We start from the raw sequence: 19,823 nt of genomic DNA, 5'->3' as shown, positions 1-19,823 counted from the left end.
GGTTTTGTGACACTTTTAACTATAGCACCGCCGAGATGAATCGTATTTTTGGCCGAGGGAAAGCCAAAGGGCCCCCACCAAACCTAACGGACTGCATAGGAAGTGTAAGTAAAATCCTGTAGTTCAACTTTCTCAACGGGGAAATTTACTAAGTAACCTAAAACCAACATGGATACCTGCTAACCGACTGCTAGCCAACTTTAGCAGCTTGTAATTGCAATTAGAATATATACTATAGCTGTTTTTATTATAAGTTGGTATCCTTATATATTTTATATTATAGATTTATTGAATATAAATGGCTGATTGATTACCTAACGTTGTTTTTTCGACCTGTTACCTTGTAAACAAGACGTGAAAACAAAACTTTCTATTCTATTGTTTTCTGTTCGGGTAATGACTCAGCGTTATATAATTGCATGATTTGGAAGTATTTTTTTCAGCTAAATCAGAAAAAAAAGTATTTTTCTTTTTCAAAACCATGTAATATAAACCAGTTAAACCGGTCGGTTGTATATATGCTATATTATTATTAGCTGACAAGAGCAGAAGAAGAAAATACTGTTACATTAGCCGAATTTAGTAGGTTTTTATATATTTATAGCTCTTTATGTAGGTGAGAATGTTTGGCTTGGAATTTGTCTTGTAAGATTACCATCTGTTACTCTAATATTCTACTGTTTTGTTTTGTTTTCCGTGTAGGTTGACTCCAGGACGGAGTCCATTGACAAGAAAATCGCGAGACTAGACGCTGAACTTGTCAAGTACAAGGATCAGATGAAGAAGATGAGAGATGGGCCTTCAAAGGTGAGGTCAGCTGTGTGAGGCTGCTGTAAACGAATGAAGGGGATTTTTTTTTCTCTCAACTGCATAAAAAAAACAAATAGATCCACACAGATTACACCGGAGGTATGACTAACATGCAGGAATGTCTATAAGCAGATGACTGCATGCTTAAAAGAAGTCTGTGAGATGACTGCATTTTTAAAAATTTTAAGTAAAGGTGTTTTGTTTTTTATTTATTTATTGTTTTTCCAGTAGCTGTGCTCACAAAATTTTCTCAAGAGTTTCAGGACAAAGGATTCCATTTCAAAGAGCGTTAAAAGCTCCATTACATTATAACAGGATCGTGCATGTATGCTGGAAAGTTAACCTAAATTCTGTGAAAATGTACGGCAATCATGTTATACTTTATAAAGGCTCTGATTTAAAAGAGAATATTTATCTTAAAATGTGTATATTTTTTCAGTGGTTAAATAAGTATCAGTTAATTAACTTGTAATAGTTTTTTAAGCTTAGTCTCTAGAGGAATTAAACCAAACTGCCAAAAGTGATAATTGTAAAGCATATTTATGCTTTAAATCCAATATGCGATTAAAAATTAGCACTTATAATAAATGAAAGCAGAATATTAGCCATTGATATTGTTTGTGTCATCGTTGTACCTCTTGTTGACTTAGTAGAAATATTTGCAAATTCAGCCAAGGGTCATAAGTCTCTTCCACAGTTAAATCACAAAGTTTTACACACAAATAAATATCAGTGTTTGTCAAAGGTTCTCAAAGATAATCAGAAATCAGTGTTGCAGAAAACAGAAAATGTGTGAAACATCTTTGCACTGCCTTTCACACTAAAACTATAATTTTTGTTGTCTACTTACTAGAAACAGCCAGATATGGACTTAAGTTTATTATAATATCTTGTGCTATTTATTCCAATAACCATAAAAGTGACTATTATAGTACTTTTTAGCATGGCGGGGTTCCTCAAAGCCCCACAAACACAAATGCTGCTCTTCAATTTTTGAATCTAGATCAAAAGAAGCAACTTACTGATTATTTAATAGGTTGTTCAGGACAGCAGTTTTATCGTTAAACAGCACACAAACAGAAACATATTTATTCCTACACTCACAGAACCAACTGTGGGGGGAAAAAAAGAAAACCCGACTGTACTTATAAGTTTTGGGATATGTAAAGCACCATACTGTGATTTATTGTTGTTACTATATGTCAAAATTCTCATTACCATTAAAGTATTTTACCAATAATGATAAACTGAGTGGTAATTGCCCAATCTTACTACTTACACCATAATATTCTGTCAACATAACTTCATGAGTTTTCTTTTCTGCTCTGTAGAACATGGTGAAGCAAAAGGCCATGAGAGTTCTGAAGCAGAAGAGAATGTAAGTCATTTTATCAATCTTATATTTTTGTAGTGTTAATATATAAATTAGAGCTGCACTATTGCCTTGCAGCAGGAAGGTCCTGGGTTATAACCCTGACCTGCAGTCTTTCTGCATATAGTTTGAATGTTCTCCGTGTGCATGTGTGGGTTCTCTCCAGGTACTGCTATGTATATATAAATTACTCCTTTTAGGTTTTGAATGTTTTTACTTTTTAGTCTAAGATTTAAAATCTATTTGCAGGTATGAGGGGCAGAGAGATAATCTCATGCAGCAGTCGTTCAACATGGAACAAGCAAACTACACAATCCAGAACTTGAAAGACACTAAAACCACAGTAAGACATGTGGCCTGTGGAATTTAGAAGGGAATTACTGGGAAAATATATTTATTTTCTTGGTTTTTACTAATGGCACAATTCTCTTCAGGTTGATGCCATGAAAGTCGGCCTCAAAGATATGAAGAAAGCGTACAAGAACGTGAATATTGATAAGATCGAGGTGTGTATGTTTGTTGGTTAATTCAGTAGTTACTGAACTAAAAAAGCCTTAAATTAAGGTAAATAATTTCAAATAAGTTTACATTTGTTTGTGTTTTATTATAAATTAGTAAAGTGAAATTTAGAGTTGTGTTTCTAATTGTACTATTTAATATGAAGGATATCCAAGATCAGCTGGAGGACATGATGGAGGATGCAAATGAGATCCAGGAGGCGATGAGCAGGAGCTACGGCACTCCGGACATCGATGAGGACGACTTGGAAGCAGGTAAGGCGAAAAAATACTGTAAAATATAACATCACACTTTCAGTAAAACTATGAAAACTGTTACTAATCTAGTGATCAAATTGTAAATATTTCACTAGAATAGAACACAATCCACAGAGTTCCCTCAGTCTAGAATTTAAAATATTTTTTAGGTCAAGTATAGGAAAGGAAGATTAGGAACTATTTGTACTACAAAAAATATCCCATTTTTTTGTTTTAACATTGTGTCCATATTATTTATCCAAAATTGTTCTCTTGTTCATCCATGAGTTTAATTTTTGTGTTTTTCATAAACTGTGTGTTGACATTTGTAACAATCTGAAGTTTGGATCGTGAGCCAGACAAAATCATTCCAAGGGCAGCAAAAGGAGGACATGATGGAGGACATAGTTAGAACGTTAAGAATTCTAACTAAAGTATTTTATTTAGATTGACGTAGAATATAAACGCTCCCTTGTGAGAGCCTTAGTGTAATAAATTCTATTTTAATGCGATTGACCATTTAATGTGTTTTGTGTCTTCAGAGCTGGACGCCCTGGGAGACGAGCTCCTGATGGACGACGACAGCTCCTACCTAGATGAGGCTGCGACTGCTCCCTCCATCCCAGAGGGTATCCCTGGAGACAGATCCACCAACAGGGTACCAGATAACTGCTGGATTTGTTTTTTAAGTTCATGTGAAACATTACACTCTTTATTAAAAGGAGATATCTTTTTTGTTTGTTCCAGGATGGCGTTCTGGTGGACGAGTTCGGACTTCCTCAGATTCCTGCTTCTTAAAGGAGTAATTTGATCAAACAATGTGCAAGTTTTATATGTATCATATTATTCTTTCCCCTTTTTTCTGTATTTATCCAACTGACGCTCCAGGTCTTTGGAGACAGCGATGAAAACCAAAGCATCTTCTGACTGATGAATGATAGAATAGAAAGTTGCAATCAGGCTCCTTTAAAGTTTATGATCATGTTTCTTTAACTGGACTCACTTTAGTATGTCTGAATGTTTGGAAAAGGGTTTCTCTTAACTTTGTACAGTTTCCGAAGTTACAAACGCAATAAATTATATTTTTCAAACTGAACCAAACTGTGTTGCTGAGGTCTTTCAAAACAATGATCCATTGTACAAAAAAGCCACTTTAATGATAGGTTAAATGTCATAATTATTAACATATCTTCAAGACATTGCTTTTTTGGCAGGGACTGTAGTTAGCAAAAATAAATATGCATTTGTTTAAGCAAACCTTCTCATCACCAGCTCAGCCTGAATGTATGAGGGAAGATTTTCTGGTGAAGATACTCCACCACTTTGCTCATGCTGCGATATTTTTCAAACTCATAAAAAGGAATCTGGAAAAATAAAGACAAATTTAGAAACATAAGATTAGCAAGCAGCAATCTACGCAGATGAAGCGACTAATCATTTAGTGGTGAGGGTCTGACCTGCACAACTTCATAGCCCAGCAGCTGCAGATGTCTCTGCTTGATGACCTCTTTCCCAAGAAGCTGTCTTACGTTAGTTGTGAACCTCTTCCGTCCATCGATACAAAGAGCTATCCTGGAATAGATTGTTTCATCAATTCTTTGTAGATGGTTTGATTTTTTCAAATATACATGAAAGGTTTAGAAAGGTGGCTTTAAAGTGATACCCCTCAATAAGATTTTGAACAGCAGATCAAAGTATAGTTATGTGGTAAAATAGCCTAGTCAAAGTCCAGACCTAAATCCAGATGAAAATCTATCCTGAAGAAAAGGAGTTCTTTAGATATGTAAATCTGGTTGCAGTAAGGACAGTGAAAGTTGGTTTTAGAAGACACTTAGAAGGGGAGGAGCATAAATGTACACCACACTTTTCAGATTTATTTTCAAAACTCTTTTTCTCACACTTCTAAATTATGCACAACTTCTTGTTGGTCAATAAAATACACTTAAACCTGTGCTTGTAACGTGACAAAATGTGGAAACATTAAAGGTGTCTAAAACATTTACCTCTTGTACACTTCATCAGTGTGGCTGGCAGGCAGAACGTATCCCTCCTCATCGAGCTTTATCTCCACATCTATGACAATAACAGGTTAGTCTACTGCAAGATGAGCCATGAGAAAGATATGAATAAAAAAAACCCCAAAAAACCGGGGTACCCAGCGTGTAGCAGTACGGCGTGAGAACTTGAGATCCAAAGAACGATCGGTCTCCGAGTAAATCCACCAGCCCCGATTTGACCGAGTTATACAGCTGCTGATCAACCGGCGTCTCCAGGGAGCGATTGGACGCGAGGAAGGACTTGACACGGTACTTTGGAAGGAGCTGAGGACCCTGATGTTGGGATTAAATATGCAATTTAAAAAATAGTTAAAATATGACCACAAATAAATAGAATTAAGGAATTCAAGACTCTGAGTGAGTCAATACAGTGTGCATTTTAGCTAGATGGATGGTTTAGGTTTTTAGAACAAAAGTATTTAATTGAATAAAAGTACAACTGCACAGGACGCCAAGATGCAATATTTAGTATGTAGTAGACATCAAACCATATAGATTTCAATAAATGTATAGAACTTAATGAGTAAGATCAGAAAGCTTAGCGAATGTGACCATGGGAAAGAAACAGTAGTGTGGAAAATGCAATTCCAAAATGCAGTTACATTATTGTACAGCAATGTGTATAATATTTTGTTTTACCCAATTTAAGAGCTATAGTTGAATTATGGTTGTATAAGTTTCACTAAATAGTAAACAGTAAAGGACATATGCAAAATTCATGAGAGCACACTGCCCTGTAGGCTTTTCTAATCAACTTTCTACAAGTTTTCTGTTCTTAACATTCACTTTAAAATATACTGCTCAAAAAAATAAAGGGAACACTCAAATAACACATCCTAGATCTGAATGAAAGAAATAGTCTCATTGAATACTTTGTTCTGTACAAAGTTGAATGTGCTGACAACAAAATCACATTGATTGTCAATCAGTGTTGCTTCCTAAGTGGACAGTTTGATTCCACAAAGGTTTGATTTACTTGGAGTTATATTGTGTTGTTTAAGTGTTCCCTTTATTTTTTTGAGCAGTGTATAAAACACTACAGTTTACTATGAACTTATAGCAGAAATTATGGCAGAAAGTCATTGTTAAACCTGTATTAAATAAATTATTTTAGCAACAGTAGAAATAATTGTTGCTTTTCCACTTTTTCCAAAAGCAATCAGACCATTATACAGTTTTCGTAAGTGTTCTATTGAATCTTTACCAACAAAGAAAGTATTGATGTTGTATTTTGTTTCATTCTGAAATTACGTTTGATTATTGAAATCCCACAATGTCGCATTACAGTAAATTACATGGTAAATATGTTCACATCTGTGTTCCATTTATTTTCTGAAAAAAACAAAGACCTGAACCTGTAACACTGCTGCTAATCTGCTGGGTGTGTATTCAGGTTTCTGTCACAGTTCGTTCTTGTTTGGCTCTCCAAGTATTTAACCGTCTGAAGTGTTTACCTCGTAGATGGGACACTCCAGCTTCACGGTCATGTAGAGTTGAGTCAGTTGCGCCAGAACCGTCCGTTCAATCCTCAGGTCCTGATCTGAGGCACAGAAACATGTTGCTTTCATCAAGAATTCAGAGGAAAACTGCTTCTTATGAAATTAGAAAATCATTAAAACGTGTACTTATTTCTGTAATCCAATTTAGAAAATGAACCTCATATTATACACTCAGTTCACATTGAATGAAATGTTTCAATCGTTTATTTTTGATTGTTTTGATAATTATGGTCTTTTTCGGATATAACCTATGTTATGGATTACACAGTCACTGACACCCACCAGCCTGCTTCATCTAATCTTGGAAAATTTAGCGGAAAATAAGCCCCACAGAGTGTGGTAGAAAACCGCGCACCACCCACGGGGATACTGCTTTGCTGAACTGGAGTCGGTGCTTCAAGAGACACCATACCAGGGGTCTCAAACTCCAGTCCTCGAGGGCCGCAGTCCTGCAGTTTTTAGATGTGCCACAGGTACAAAACACTGGAATGAAATGGCTTAATTACCTCCTGCTTGTGTAGATCAGTTCTCCAGAGCCTTGCTAATGACCTAATTATTCTTTTCAGGTGTGGTGCAGCAGAGGCACATCTAAAAGTTGCAGGACTGCGGCCCTCGAGGACTGGAGTTTCAGACACCTGCGGCTATGTCTTCCCTGGGCTAGGGAGAAATAGGACCAGACTTTTGCTCACTGTCCAAATTCATCTCATCGGATGAAAGAATATTATATTTGAGTTGGAAAATTATGATTCCAGGAAAAACTTGGACACAGTATCGAATGCTGCTCGATATCTAGACTAACGTTTCCACAGTCTGTGATGATCTTAGGAGCTGGTACATGCGCTGGTGTTGGACCGCTGTGTTTTATCAACTCCAAAGTCAGTGGAGCACTTCATGCTTCCCTCTGCTGACAAACTTTATAGAGATGCTCATTTTGTTTTCCAACAGGACACCGAGTGATGTTACATTATATTCTACCACACTTTTTCCTTCTACTACATTTTCCATCAGTGTTTATGAGGAGCCTGCTTCTTTTAATCAATTACCCTCTTTTTGCTTATCCTTCATGTGGACAATGTCAAGTTAACAGTCTTCCCAGTAATTGTGGGTGTAAACATCACATTACTATATTAAAAACACTTTATGATTTATTTTCTGTAATATGATTTCTTTTTAAATGAATGCTTTATTTTTATTAGCTCCACAATCATCAAAACTAGCACAAATAAACGTTTGAAATCACTCTGTGTAATGAGTCTACAGTATATATGAGTTTCAATTCTTCGACTTTTCGGTGATGTTCTGATTTTCAGAGACTCCCTGACAATGTATGTTTCACCTTGTAGTTGCTGCAGGAAATAACTTCTGAAGACTTTAGAGAGAAAGTTGACAGGAAACCTCTCGACCAGGGTGCAGGCGTGCAGCAAGTTCAGCAGCATCCGAGGCTGGAACTGAGAAAAACGAGTGTGCAGGATGGTCTCCACCTTCCTGAACAGCTGGCCGACGTTGGGCGGAAGGTAGCCCAGTTTCCCAAAGGCCATGATCTGCCTGGCAACCTGGCTGGTGCTGTAGCTGTCCGCCCGGTACACGAAGTTCTCGGCGACGGCATTGAAGACCGTCGGGGACAGGATCCTCCTGCGGCTGAAGAACTCCGTCACCATGGATACGGTCTCTGGGTGCGAGGTGAAGGCCATTTTAGGGACGTGCTTCTGCATCGCGTCCACAAAGTAGCGGTCGCTGTGGCCGAAGTGGATCAGAGCGGCCAAGACGTGGCTGAGCTCTTCGTCGCTGAAGTGAGGTACGTGTCGCACGGCCTGCTTACACAGACCGATCACCAGAGGCATGGCCTGCTTCTGGTTCAGAGCGACGAGCGAACTCAGCACTCCGCTGACCGCAGCCGGGTCCATCCTGGAGGTGACCGTCACCGCGTGGGTGTGCATGGTGTTCAACAAGTCGCCGTGCTTCCCATCTTCACTCACACACACTTCCAGAAGTCTGTAGACGGCTACGAGATCCGGGAGGATCCACTCGTCGGGCTCCTGCTTCTGGATCTGTCCCATCACCTGCTCCAGCATGGCGGACCCTGGACCTTCCATGGCCAGCATGGCCTGACCCAGCATGCACAGCTCTCCTACCGCCATTTGCTCCCCGTCGAGCCGTTTCTGGCTCTCTGTGACCAGGCGCACCATCAGTGTGCTCCAGGGATCCAGAAACAGGCGGGTGCAGGCGAGCAGCGCCGACACCAGCCCTGCTTCTGTTAGCCGCTCCGAGTCCCGCTCCAGCTGGAAACAGAGGGCCCGGATGGCATCCTTCTCCAGCACCGACGGGTCTCTCAGAGCGGCGCCGTCCTGCTCCAGGTCAGCCACGCGGTGGAGACAGGCGGCTGCCATGGTGTCAGACAGGACATCCACCGAGCACAGCAGCTTGAACACCTGCCGGGAACTGGAGCAGCACACCAGCTTCTGGTGGAAGCTCTTCTCTTCGTCAGATGAGGGTCGGTGCAGTTGGGTCAGACGGAACCGGAGCTCAGAGTCTCTGTGGATTCCCACAGAGCTGCTGGCGAAAAACGACGGCTCCCTGACTGTGGTGGTCACATTCCTCGAGCTGAAGTCCGTCCGGAGTTTCCTGCAGCCGTGAGTCTGGATACAGCGGGCGGCTGACGTACAGAGACAGGCAGCGCAGGAGGAACGGCCCAAACTACTGCTGTAAAGGAGCCTGACCGATATGAGTCCAGCAAAGTAATGATGGATGCTGAACTGGAGAAGCCGAAGGTTCTGAGTAAATTTCAGGGCCATCAGTCTGCTCCTGAACTTCCCCGACGTCAGCTGGAACAAGAAAAAGGACAATATTTAAATAACAGGGAGGGCTGGGAAATATGGCTTAAAATTAAAATCTCAGATTTTTTTCACACCAGATCCGATTTCTGATTTTACAAGGGTTTTTATTCTTACTTTCTTTTCTAAAAATAAATTACAAATCAAATCAAAAAGTTACTTTTATTTCCGTCATTCCTTCTGTGAGTTATATGACGGAGCATTAGGGTCACGTTATGAACATTTTTGTTTAATTACAAGAACGTAATCATAATATAAACAGGATGAAGTCGCAATTTACCAGAAAAAACATCCTAAAATTACAAGAAAAAGCTTTTTAATGAGAACGAAGCTTCGACAGAGTTATCAACAACCGATGTGACCAGCTCAGTCCGAGTGGTTTTTCCAAAAATTAAATCTTCAAATACCAAAAATTTGATTACTCAATAAAATCGGTTTATCACAGAGCCCTACAGATAGGTGGAAAGCTCAAATGCAACAGAAATAAACGCAGCCCAGCCCAAGCCATGAGCAAACTCAGCAGCAATAGACCTCTAAAAATACTAAAACTATCACAAAAGTTACGTTTGTTTTTAGTGCAAGTAATACATTGGTGGTAATCATCCAAAAAAGGGAAAAAGGGATGAATGATGTGTTGAACGTTTTGTCAGAGAAGTTATATCAGACATTTGAGAGAAAGCTGTACAAAGCCCAGTTTGTAGTTTGCCAAAGTTGATTTAGGGGGCAAAAATCTAAAAGAAGGAGAAACACAAGTTTAACTTTCTATCTTAGATGTAAATGCTGAATGTTGAAAACAAAATGTTATCAGCAGCATCCTGTGGAGATGCTAATTTATCTGTTCAAAGTTGAAGGGAATGTCTAGTGGATGCAGTTATATACGAGCATGAAAAACACTTCCTCTCCAGGAACTACTCTGTTTGTCTGTCAAATGAACCTACATTAAAATACACCTTAGTTTCTATAATGTGGCAAACTGAGAAAAAGTTTAAGGGTCACGAACACAGGAGCTGATATTTATTTGCTGTGGTAAATTACAATGGCTACTATAGATGTGTAGGCTGCATACAAATTTAAACATGACTGATGTAGAGATGATATTAGTTCAGTAAGTGGAGAATCCAACAAATGTAATTATTTTAGGGTCACTTTCAGTCTTGGACAAAAACAATCTAAAGAAAACAGCTTGAATTCCTTTAATTCTCAACTCTTCCTCTGCACCTCTTAACTAACCAACCTTGTGGGCTGCTGCTAGCTTTATTAGCTAGGTTTAGCGTGCAAGTTTACATCTGGTTTTAACAGTAGCCGGAATGTTTTTGATGCTACAAGTGAGTTGTAAGATATAAAGTTTTATTCCCAGCAAAAAAAGCATAAGAAATTATGATAGGGAGCAAATAAAGTCATACTTGAACCTCCCGAGAGCCGCTGAGGGTCAACCCGGTGCTGACTGCAGTGACGCTAACAACGTTTTCCGGATGTTGTATTTACGTTCCCTCATAAATAATAGTACTTTCGAAAACTAGATGAAGTTTGTGAACTTCACGTTAAATTAAACGTAGAATAAATCCCACAGCATTGCTACATTTTCCAATTTGTAAAATGACGAAATAATCAGGCTGTCATTTAAAAAACAGATAACATTGTGCCTAACAATGTGTTGCTCTTCATGTGCACTTTCGGGATTTCTATCTTTTGAAGGGAGCTCATGAAGGTATCACAATATCTTTCAGACACTAGATGGCGATAAAGATACATCCAAACGTCACATAAAATCATGAATACGCCAAACTTGCGGTTCGAACATAAATGGATTAAAATTTATCTTTGTCACGCATTAATTATTTCAAATGGGTTCAGCAATTGTTATATATGATTCACTAGGTCTATATTTCTGGACAGATTGGGATCATTTTGAATTCTCCAGTAACGGTAGTACAATTTTTGGCCAGAGCATGCATGCATGCATGCATGCATAGATAGATAGATAGATAGATAGATAGATAGATAGATAGATAGATAGATAGATAGATAGATAGCATTTATTGTCATTAAACAGAATTCAACGAAATTTCCATTGCAGCTCCCGTGCAAAAGGTCAAATATATACAGTATAAATAAGCAAACACACAATAATAATAATAACAATATATACAACTAAATTAACTAAAGGCACTCAACCACACCAAAGAAGTAGCAGCAGGTCCAATTATGGCAAAGTACAGATGATGTGACAGTGCAAAGTGCAGAACAATATGGCTGTGTGGGGGTGGGGGATATGTATGTGTGACTGTGAGGTTATGATATGTGTGGGAGGGGGGGGGGTGGCAGGGAGTAATGGCTCTGACGGCTGTGGGGAAGAAACTGTTTCTCAGTCTATTTGTTGTAGTCCATATATTCCTGTACCGCTTGCCTGATGGCAGCGGCACAAACAGTCTGTGGCCCGGATTATATGGCCCATGTCATATAATCAAACGTTAATTTGTTACAATATCCATGCTTTTCTCCTCAAGCATGTCATTATTTCCTATTCAGAATTTAAAACTAATTTTTAAATTATTTTTAAATAAGAATTTAAAAATTCTTATTTTTAAAATAAGAATGTCACACAAGACCTGCGTGAGCAGTTTTCAAGCATATTACTTTAAAGTGAAGTGGGAGGAAAAACGCAAAAGCAAGTCAAACTTCAGCAATGGGAGCATTATGAAGCAAAGCCCACACAAAGCTCAGCTTGCTATTGAATTACTTTAAATATTTTTAAGTCAAATAAAGAAAATTTATTTGTTTGAACTCACCGTGTTTGTTAAAAATAAGACAAGTCTGAAGTGATCCATATAAACCTGAGAGAAAGGCACAGGACTATAGGGGAATAACCATCATCAGTGAGATTTTTTTTTATTGGATGATATAAATTGAGCTCTGACTCAGCAATAAAACAAAACTGAATGAGGTCATACACTGTGCAGTCTTCATTTACAGCTCAATGTCCTTGTCTGTTACATTAAACTTTTTATTACTCAAGACTTAAGATTAACAGGCAAAACCAGATAGTTCATATTTGCATCAGCACAAATTTCCCTTTATGCAAGTTTAAAGATGGCTGCCACAACATTATGCTCTAGAACCACCACCATTTCCAGTCGGATCTAAAAGAATCCAGCTTGTGCAAGTCAGAACACGCCAAATAAGTTTAGTGAAATAGGAGAGCAGACTTGTCAAGACAAAGTTGGTCCACAAGAATGCAATTTACACCAAGTTATATTGGGGGGGGGGGAAGACAGAATAATGCACTTTGTTACATATGTAATTTATGGAAGGGAAACAGTCAGAAAAATATAATTTGATAGAGGGCTTTATTTTAAAAAGTTTACATTATAAATGTAAAAATTCAGCTAAACGTGATCACATGAACTGCAAAGTCATAAATCCCTTCGAGCTAATAATGTTCTGCCACGTCTTAACACGAGATTTTACAAACACATTTGGCAAAACTGCAAGTTCACAGCAAACAGAGTGGATAGTTATTGCTTTGGTTTGGATTAACGGGGCCTTTACTGTAAAGTCGAGACATGCAGCATGATCTAGCTGACGGCAGAGAGGCGGAGGCAGGTCAGAGGAAACAATCTGGTGTAGGCGCTTTAATCGTCCTTATCCTTGGCACCGTGCTTTAGGATGCGCGTGAACTCCACATAGTTGAAGTTATTCTTCTTGTCGATGGGAGCCTCCCTGAAGAGCTCGTCCACCTCCTCATCTGTAAACCGGTCGCCCATTGTTGTGAGCAGCTCCCTGAGGTAATCCTCTGGAATAAAACCTAATGCAAACAGTTAGAGAGCAAGGATTATAATAACCTTGTGATGAAATGCTTATCATTTGATAGAATGCTCACAAAGCTGGGTAAAACAATTAGAGAAGGCAACACCGTCTTCTGGAAACCTTTTTATTTTCATTTCAAAGTATTTTGCAGCATGCTGATGAAATGAAATCCACCGTGTGGCATATGCATAGCATTTTATAGTGTCAAATTCATAATTATGAGATACAGTAACTTTACACAACCACTGAAAATGACTGCTTGGACTTAATATTTGAAAGGCTGAAATTTTTCAGGTGAGATGTATTGTACTCTGCATTCCAATCATATATTCAGATTATCTTTGTCATTTGTGGCTCTGACTTTGTCCTCTTGACCAAGATCAAAAAGCTCAAACGGTGGTGAGGAAATGACCATAATCAGAGAGAAAGAAAAACTAGGAGAGAAATTGAAATTATGATAAAGTTGTGTTTTCATAAATGCCTGCAATCTTAAAAGAAATTCATTTCTTAATATAATAAAGTATGATTTATGAAGTACCATGTGCAATGTTTTTTAAAACAGTTTACGTCTGATCATTTAATACAAGGTATTTTCATCATCATTATTTAAACTAGAGTACTTTGTCCTCTAGTTTTACAATTTAAAATACCTATGTGCAACATAGCAGAGAGAGATGAAGGTCAAATAATACTCCAAGTATTTTCTGTTAAAACACCCAATAGTGTTTAGTACTTAGTCCACAAGGTCTGCGAAGTCTACAGATCTTTTCTAATCTTCTGTTCAGAAGCATCAAAATTTCAGCATAAGGCTTCCCAATGACACGTCTCATTTGCTGCTGCGCCACAGTTTATTGGCCATCCACACCAGAACCATTAAAAACCACAGCTCCAGTTTAAAACACTGGTCTAAGAGGTTCTGGGGGACATAAAAGCAGGCAGACTGACTTTCCAGATTTTTTAACAGATCTTAATCCATGTGTGGGGGGTTTTGTCAGTAACTCCAAATCTAAAACAATCAATAGGTAGGGCTTAAAGTTCAGTATTGATGTGGCAAATCAAATAAATCAATTTAAAAATAAATTCTGTAAAATAGAATGTGTGAATATTTGCCCATTTCAACATTTATTTTAGACTATTCAACAATGTGAATGAACTCTGCACTTTGAGACCAATACTGGTAATATAATAAATGAGCTCTGATTTACCTGTTCCCTCCTCATCGAAGCAAGCAAATGCATTTCTGATCACGTCCTCAGGGTCTGTGCCGTTGAGTTTCTCTCCAAACATGGTGAGGAACATGGTGAAGTTGATTGGTCCAGGTGCTTCGTTCATCATGGCCTCCAGGTAGTCGTCATTTGGATTTTTCCCTTTAAAAAGACAAAAGGTTCTTAAAATTAAAATGTCAGCAATTTAAAGAGTAGAAGGTGAAACATAATGGTTCCTCTTTGCCAGATAGCTTTATTTCTCTGTTTGATTGAAGCCCATGTTTGTTAGCTAAACAGTAGACAAATTAATTTGCATTCAACTTTTCCAGTTTCTGCATATTCACCAATAGAGAAAATAAACAAGCTGGTCAAAACTTGAATGAGAACCTAATTTTAAATGAACCAGTTATCTGCTGCTTTGTTTTATCGGTTTTATGAGTGGGAACAATTCTGATTGACAGGAACAAATAGGCAAACACAAGGGCTTTAAAAACATTCATAATCAAGACACAATAACACAATGAAATGGCCTAAACATGAGCAGAAATAAAATGGACATATGTAGTTAACTGAGGCAGTTTTAAGACCTTGGGAATATGTTAACTCAATTTTAATCTTTATTTTTAAAAATCTAAAGCAACGAGAAAAACAATTACTGATGACTCCATTAAGTAAATATTCAATTGGGAATAAGTCATTGTCATTACTAGAAGCTAAAACAAAATTATCTCAAGTTTGCTTTTAAAAATGAACTGCAAGAGCCACTATGGCTCGAAACCAGAGCTAATTTCTCATCCGATCAGTTTGTCTGTTAAAGGTGTGGCCACTCACAGTCCAAAGCACATCACAGTTCATTTACAAACAGGCATGAGAATGTAATACTATTGCTTGCAATAAGAGCCAAAACTATATTAACTAATGTAGCATTCTTTGCAAAAACTGAGTCTCACTAAGTTATGTTTAAAAAAAAACCACTAATTACTACATTTTACTCACCCAGTGAGGCGAGCATGTCATGAAGATCCTCTTTGTCGACAAAGCCATCCCGGTTCTGGTCAATCATGTTGAAGGCCTCCTTGAACTCCTGAATCTGGGACTGGTCAAACATGGCGAAGACATTGGAGGTGGCGCGCTGAGGGCGCTTCTTGGTGGTCTTTCCCTTTGCCCTTTTGCTCGACATTGTGGCTGGTTTAGTATATTTCTGGAAAAGTAGAAACACAATATTGTTATAGCTCAGATCAGTGGGATGACAAAGGAGCTCTGAGTAAATAAAAAGATAAAGAACAGATAAAGTCAGTTACAGTGCAAAAAAAATAAATAAGTCATTCACCCCTTGAGCTGCAGATCAAATAGTGAAAACAAACCTACTTTTTTCTATAACATTAAATACACCAAAAAGAAAAACTGTCCCACTAACACAAATAAATTGTGGTTTAATAAGCAAAAAACAACTTTAAGGTGTCTAGGCCTGGTCCATATGAGTATATCTGAAATTATCTTTGTATTTTTTCTTTCAAAAAGATTCTTTTAAGTATGAAATAATTTTCAAGAGTCTTTATCTATACAAAGAAAATAAACCATGAGTTATGGCAGACATGAATGTGGTGTAACGCTGTCATCAAAATTCCCCAAAACAAAAAGGAGAGAGTGGATCATTAAAGCTTGATGTTGTTACGTCTGACTTGCCTGGTGGAGAAGTATTAGGATGGAAGTACGACAATCAGTTACAAATAGTTGCATATTAGTAATCCACTCTGAAATCTAATAAATGAAAAAAAGAAAAAATAGGTCTATTTTTTTTTTTTACAATTGTTTTCTCTAAATATTTGTGTAGCTAAAAATTGGTTATAGACTTATAATAAGCACCAGTAAGATGCTCCAAATGAATAAACCTCATTAAAAATTTTAAATATTCACATCAGCATGTGATTTTACATACTGGTCAACTCAAATGGTTCAGACCAATTGCAGAAAAAGATTATGATTAAAAGGTGCACCAGATCATGCTGCTACTCAAAATGAAATTGTGTGATGCCATATCTATCTCAGAGGCTGTGTAATTTAATACCCGAGCAGTAAATCCCTGGAGTTGCGTCCCTGGCTGAGCTAAAAATGGAAATGTTGCTCAGCTTTCTAGGTTGGTTAGCCTGCTGCCTTCACTGGGAAAGTTACTGATGTGAGGACGGATGCCCTTATCAGGAAATGTCTGGAATGCAGACTTCCACAGCTTTGTCTTGACATGAGACTCTGAAAGGCAAAGTCTCATGTCATTGAGACATGCGGTAGTTTTGTCTGGCGCTTAAACTGTATTTACAGCATGAGCAATTAAGAACTGGACACAAAAAAGTAAAACAACCTAATTAATTCAGATAAGATCAATTTAAACAAATTTCAATGAGTGCTCTAAACCTATTTTTAATAGCGCCTCATCTTGGCTAACAAAAAAAACCTACTGATTTCACAAATACAACAATAACTATTGACACATTTATTATCTACCTTTATTTTGTATCTTTGGACAAATGTCCAACTGTCACAAACGTGACTTTTATATAATTTCTTATTAATAAACAGCTGTAACCAACAATTAGCAGGTCGTCAAACCTGTTACCTTTTCCAATCTCAAAAAGTGCTTTGCGGCCTAGTTTAAACAATAAAGTAAGCACAATAAACGCGAGCAGAAGATTAATACAGCAATATTCTTTAACAGTTTAAGCAAACAACCACCTTTTCAAACGGCACCCGGTGGCTAAATAATCAAATTAAAAACGTTATGCCATAATGTTAGCTGGAGTGTGGTTAGCTGTGCCGCTAACTGTTATTATTGGTCTTAGCCGAGCACGACAAGACCATAAATTTTGGCGTTATTTTCTAGTTAAGCTTAAAAGGATACAACTTCAATACAAAATAGATATGTAAAGGAGATTTTGTATTGCTAAATTATGTTTAGCCCTCAATTTAAATGCTTTCTTACCTTCTTACGGGGAAATAATGTTTAAGCTAATCAGCTGCTGCTTCGTTTCTCAACCACCGCCCTTTACTTCCTGATGCTGTGGGTTCAGAGCTGAACACCGGAACATACCAAGTACATAAATATGGGGGTGACCACCGTTTATAATACAATTCTTTCTCGTTTTAAAACAAATGTAAATACTTTTCACTTATAAAAAGGTTTAAAATTATTGATTTTATTAACGTACTTATAGAAGTTCACTTGAATAGCTGAGTTTATACGGAAAATAATGTAGGAATTTCTCAACCTTCCCCCGGTTGAAAAAGTGTAACTCCCCATAAACGCTTCCTTGACATTCTTGGATATGCCCTTTTAAGGAAAGGAAGCAGATATCCTCCTTTGTCTTTCGCAATTCCTAAATCGAGATAAAAAATTTAAATAGTTCTCCTGTGCGAGTCAAATATAAATGCGTCTCAATAAATTAGAATATTATCGAAAAGTTAATTTATTTCAGTGATCAAAATCAAAATATAAAATTCATGTAACATATGGACTCATTGCACACAAATTTTATGAGTTTATTCTGCTTTTTTAATGCTACTTATTGAAAACTCAACTTTTAGTTCACCTGAAAATCTGAATATTACATTAGACCGAATAATAAAGAATTTTGAACAGAAATCTGAACAGAATGTTATGGACATGTGTCCAGGAGATATTGACATCCTCCACCAATGAGGGTAAACATCAAAAGGTAAGGTCTCTAAAAATTCACCAAGTTTTGTTTCCCAGCGTATTGATGGAAAGTTAGGTGGAACAAAAAAATGTAGTAGAATAACATTCAAACCATGCACACATACACACACACACTCATACCTGAAAGCAATTTAGAGAACTGACCTAACCGTCATGTTTTTGGACTTTGGTAAGAAGCTGAAGTACCTGGAGAGAGCTTAAACAAGCACAGAAACATGCAGAAAGACACAAGACTGGCTTCTCTAGATTTGGTGTTGTTTTTGCAATATCCACAATATAAAATATCTTATGAATGTATATTCATAAGATATGCATTCATAAGATATGCATATCTTATGATATGCATATCATATCTTATGATATGCATATGAATGCATAAGATATGCATTCATAATATATGAATGCATATCTTATGTTATGTATTATGTATTTCATAATACATGTATTTTGAAATACAGTACATGTATATCTACATATGCATATCTCCATTGTTGTGTTTCCTAAAACATTTTTTGTGTTCTAAACCTGCTAGGAGATTTTTTGTCCTATATGTTGCTGTCAGGATGTAACCTTAAACACTTATTTGTCAATTTTTTTTCTTTACCCCAAATAAGACATGACGTTACTTGAAGAAGATTAGAAATTAAAAATTGCTTGTTCATTTGCTTAATTGAGAACATTAACTGAAAAAATGATGTCATGATGGATATTTATAGCTGCTGCCTGTCCAGCAATGAGTAAGACAACTGTTGTTTCAGCAGTCATTGTTTTCAGAAGAGGCTTAGAGTTTCCAGGCTTTAAACGTGACATGTGGTTGACTCAGTGTTTAAAATAAGCCACATCTGTCTTTTATGTCTAACTAATCTCTAGTATAATAACAACAGACTTGGACATGTGCTGTGATGATTTTATTTTTGATACAAGTAGTTTTGGTCAAGTGCTTTTTAGTTTGTATCTTATCATTTTATCTGTCTTCGTTTGGTCATTGCAAATGGTTGCCTTTACCAAACTAGTTTCAGCTGGAGATTTTTTTATTATTTTAAAAGGGGGAATGTTCCTCTCCAATTTGTCCCAGTAGCTCAGTACAACAATAGAGCAAATGCAAATTAGGAGGACGTTTTTTTTTCTTTTCAAAATGTATTTGGAGGACTATTGCTTCCAGCTTGGCATATTGTGATTTTAAAGAAGTTAAAGAGATGCGTGACTTTGCTTCCTGAAAAATACATAAAGACACACATAGAAAGCATATTGTAGTAACAACCAATAAACTTGCATCTGTAAAAAAGTGTTTTATTGAGCTTTGTGCTGCAAAAATATCCAATATTTGTGCTGCGTGTTAGTAGCACTATTGCTTTGCAGCAAAGACATGGATTCGAATGATTGCATTGAGTTTGCATGTTCTCACAATACTTGGGTGGGTCATCCTAAGGGTCTCTGACTTCCTCTCACTGCCCAAAACACACATCTGTTTATGCTGTCTCTGTGTTGCCCTGTGATGAAGTGGTGAGCTGTTCAGGGAGAACTCTACCTCTTGCCCTATGACCACTGGAAATGAACACTAGCAGTCCCCTGAGACTCTATAGGATAAATGGGTAAACACAGTGGATGTTTGGGCATTATAGTTCAGCACATGTAAGCATACTTGTCTGATACTGGGTTTACACAATCTGTATATTTCACTGCTTCACTACTGACTGTTCCACATACCAGCTAATGCAGCACATTTTCTGCACAAATACTTACATACTTTATGTTCTGCTTAGTCTATGTTTCTGTAC

At 37.4% G+C, this 19,823-nt stretch overlaps 3 protein-coding genes across 5 annotated transcripts; 1 reads left to right on the top strand and 2 right to left on the bottom strand.

The window, feature by feature from the left end:
* The first annotated feature begins 35 nt into the window (after positions 1 to 35).
* On the top strand, positions 36 to 4,033 carry chmp5b (charged multivesicular body protein 5b). The gene is made up of 8 exons (XM_032551379.1): positions 36 to 104; positions 703 to 807; positions 2,142 to 2,188; positions 2,432 to 2,525; positions 2,617 to 2,688; positions 2,847 to 2,955; positions 3,480 to 3,595; positions 3,685 to 4,033. The coding sequence occupies exons 1-8, from the start codon at positions 36 to 38 to the stop codon at positions 3,733 to 3,735; spliced, it is 663 nt and encodes a 220-aa protein (XP_032407270.1). The 3' UTR covers positions 3,736 to 4,033.
* Positions 2,762 to 10,828, bottom strand: fastkd3 (FAST kinase domains 3). 3 transcript variants are annotated; one of them, XM_032551376.1, is made up of 8 exons: positions 10,728 to 10,828; positions 7,830 to 9,315; positions 6,449 to 6,534; positions 5,093 to 5,267; positions 4,941 to 5,010; positions 4,395 to 4,509; positions 4,196 to 4,301; positions 2,762 to 2,971 (listed from the first exon to the last, which is right to left on the bottom strand). In XM_032551376.1, the coding sequence occupies exons 2-7, from the start codon at positions 9,283 to 9,285 to the stop codon at positions 4,203 to 4,205; spliced, it is 2,001 nt and encodes a 666-aa protein (XP_032407267.1). In that variant the 5' UTR covers positions 9,286 to 9,315; positions 10,728 to 10,828; the 3' UTR covers positions 2,762 to 2,971; positions 4,196 to 4,202. The 3 variants fall into 3 exon arrangements, 2 of the variants coding, with proteins under 2 accessions (XP_032407267.1, XP_032407266.1); XM_032551375.1 differs by lacking the exon at positions 2,762 to 2,971 and having other exon boundaries at positions 3,883 to 4,301; XR_004337340.1 differs by lacking the exon at positions 2,762 to 2,971 and having other exon boundaries at positions 4,395 to 4,504.
* Positions 10,829 to 12,188: 1,360 nt separating this feature from the next.
* On the bottom strand, positions 12,189 to 17,404 carry myl12.1 (myosin, light chain 12, genome duplicate 1). The gene is made up of 4 exons (XM_032551572.1): positions 17,311 to 17,404; positions 15,333 to 15,537; positions 14,337 to 14,498; positions 12,189 to 13,129 (listed from the first exon to the last, which is right to left on the bottom strand). The coding sequence occupies exons 2-4, from the start codon at positions 15,514 to 15,516 to the stop codon at positions 12,957 to 12,959; spliced, it is 519 nt and encodes a 172-aa protein (XP_032407463.1). The 5' UTR covers positions 15,517 to 15,537; positions 17,311 to 17,404; the 3' UTR covers positions 12,189 to 12,956.
* Between the last annotated feature and the right edge of the window lie 2,419 nt (positions 17,405 to 19,823).

Source organism: Xiphophorus hellerii, chromosome 21 (assembly GCF_003331165.1).
Source record: "Xiphophorus hellerii strain 12219 chromosome 21, Xiphophorus_hellerii-4.1, whole genome shotgun sequence".
Classification (NCBI taxonomy): Eukaryota; Metazoa; Chordata; class Actinopteri; order Cyprinodontiformes; family Poeciliidae; genus Xiphophorus; species Xiphophorus hellerii.
Note: the sequence above shows the minus strand (reverse complement) of the source record. Positions and strands in the feature narration are given on the sequence as shown.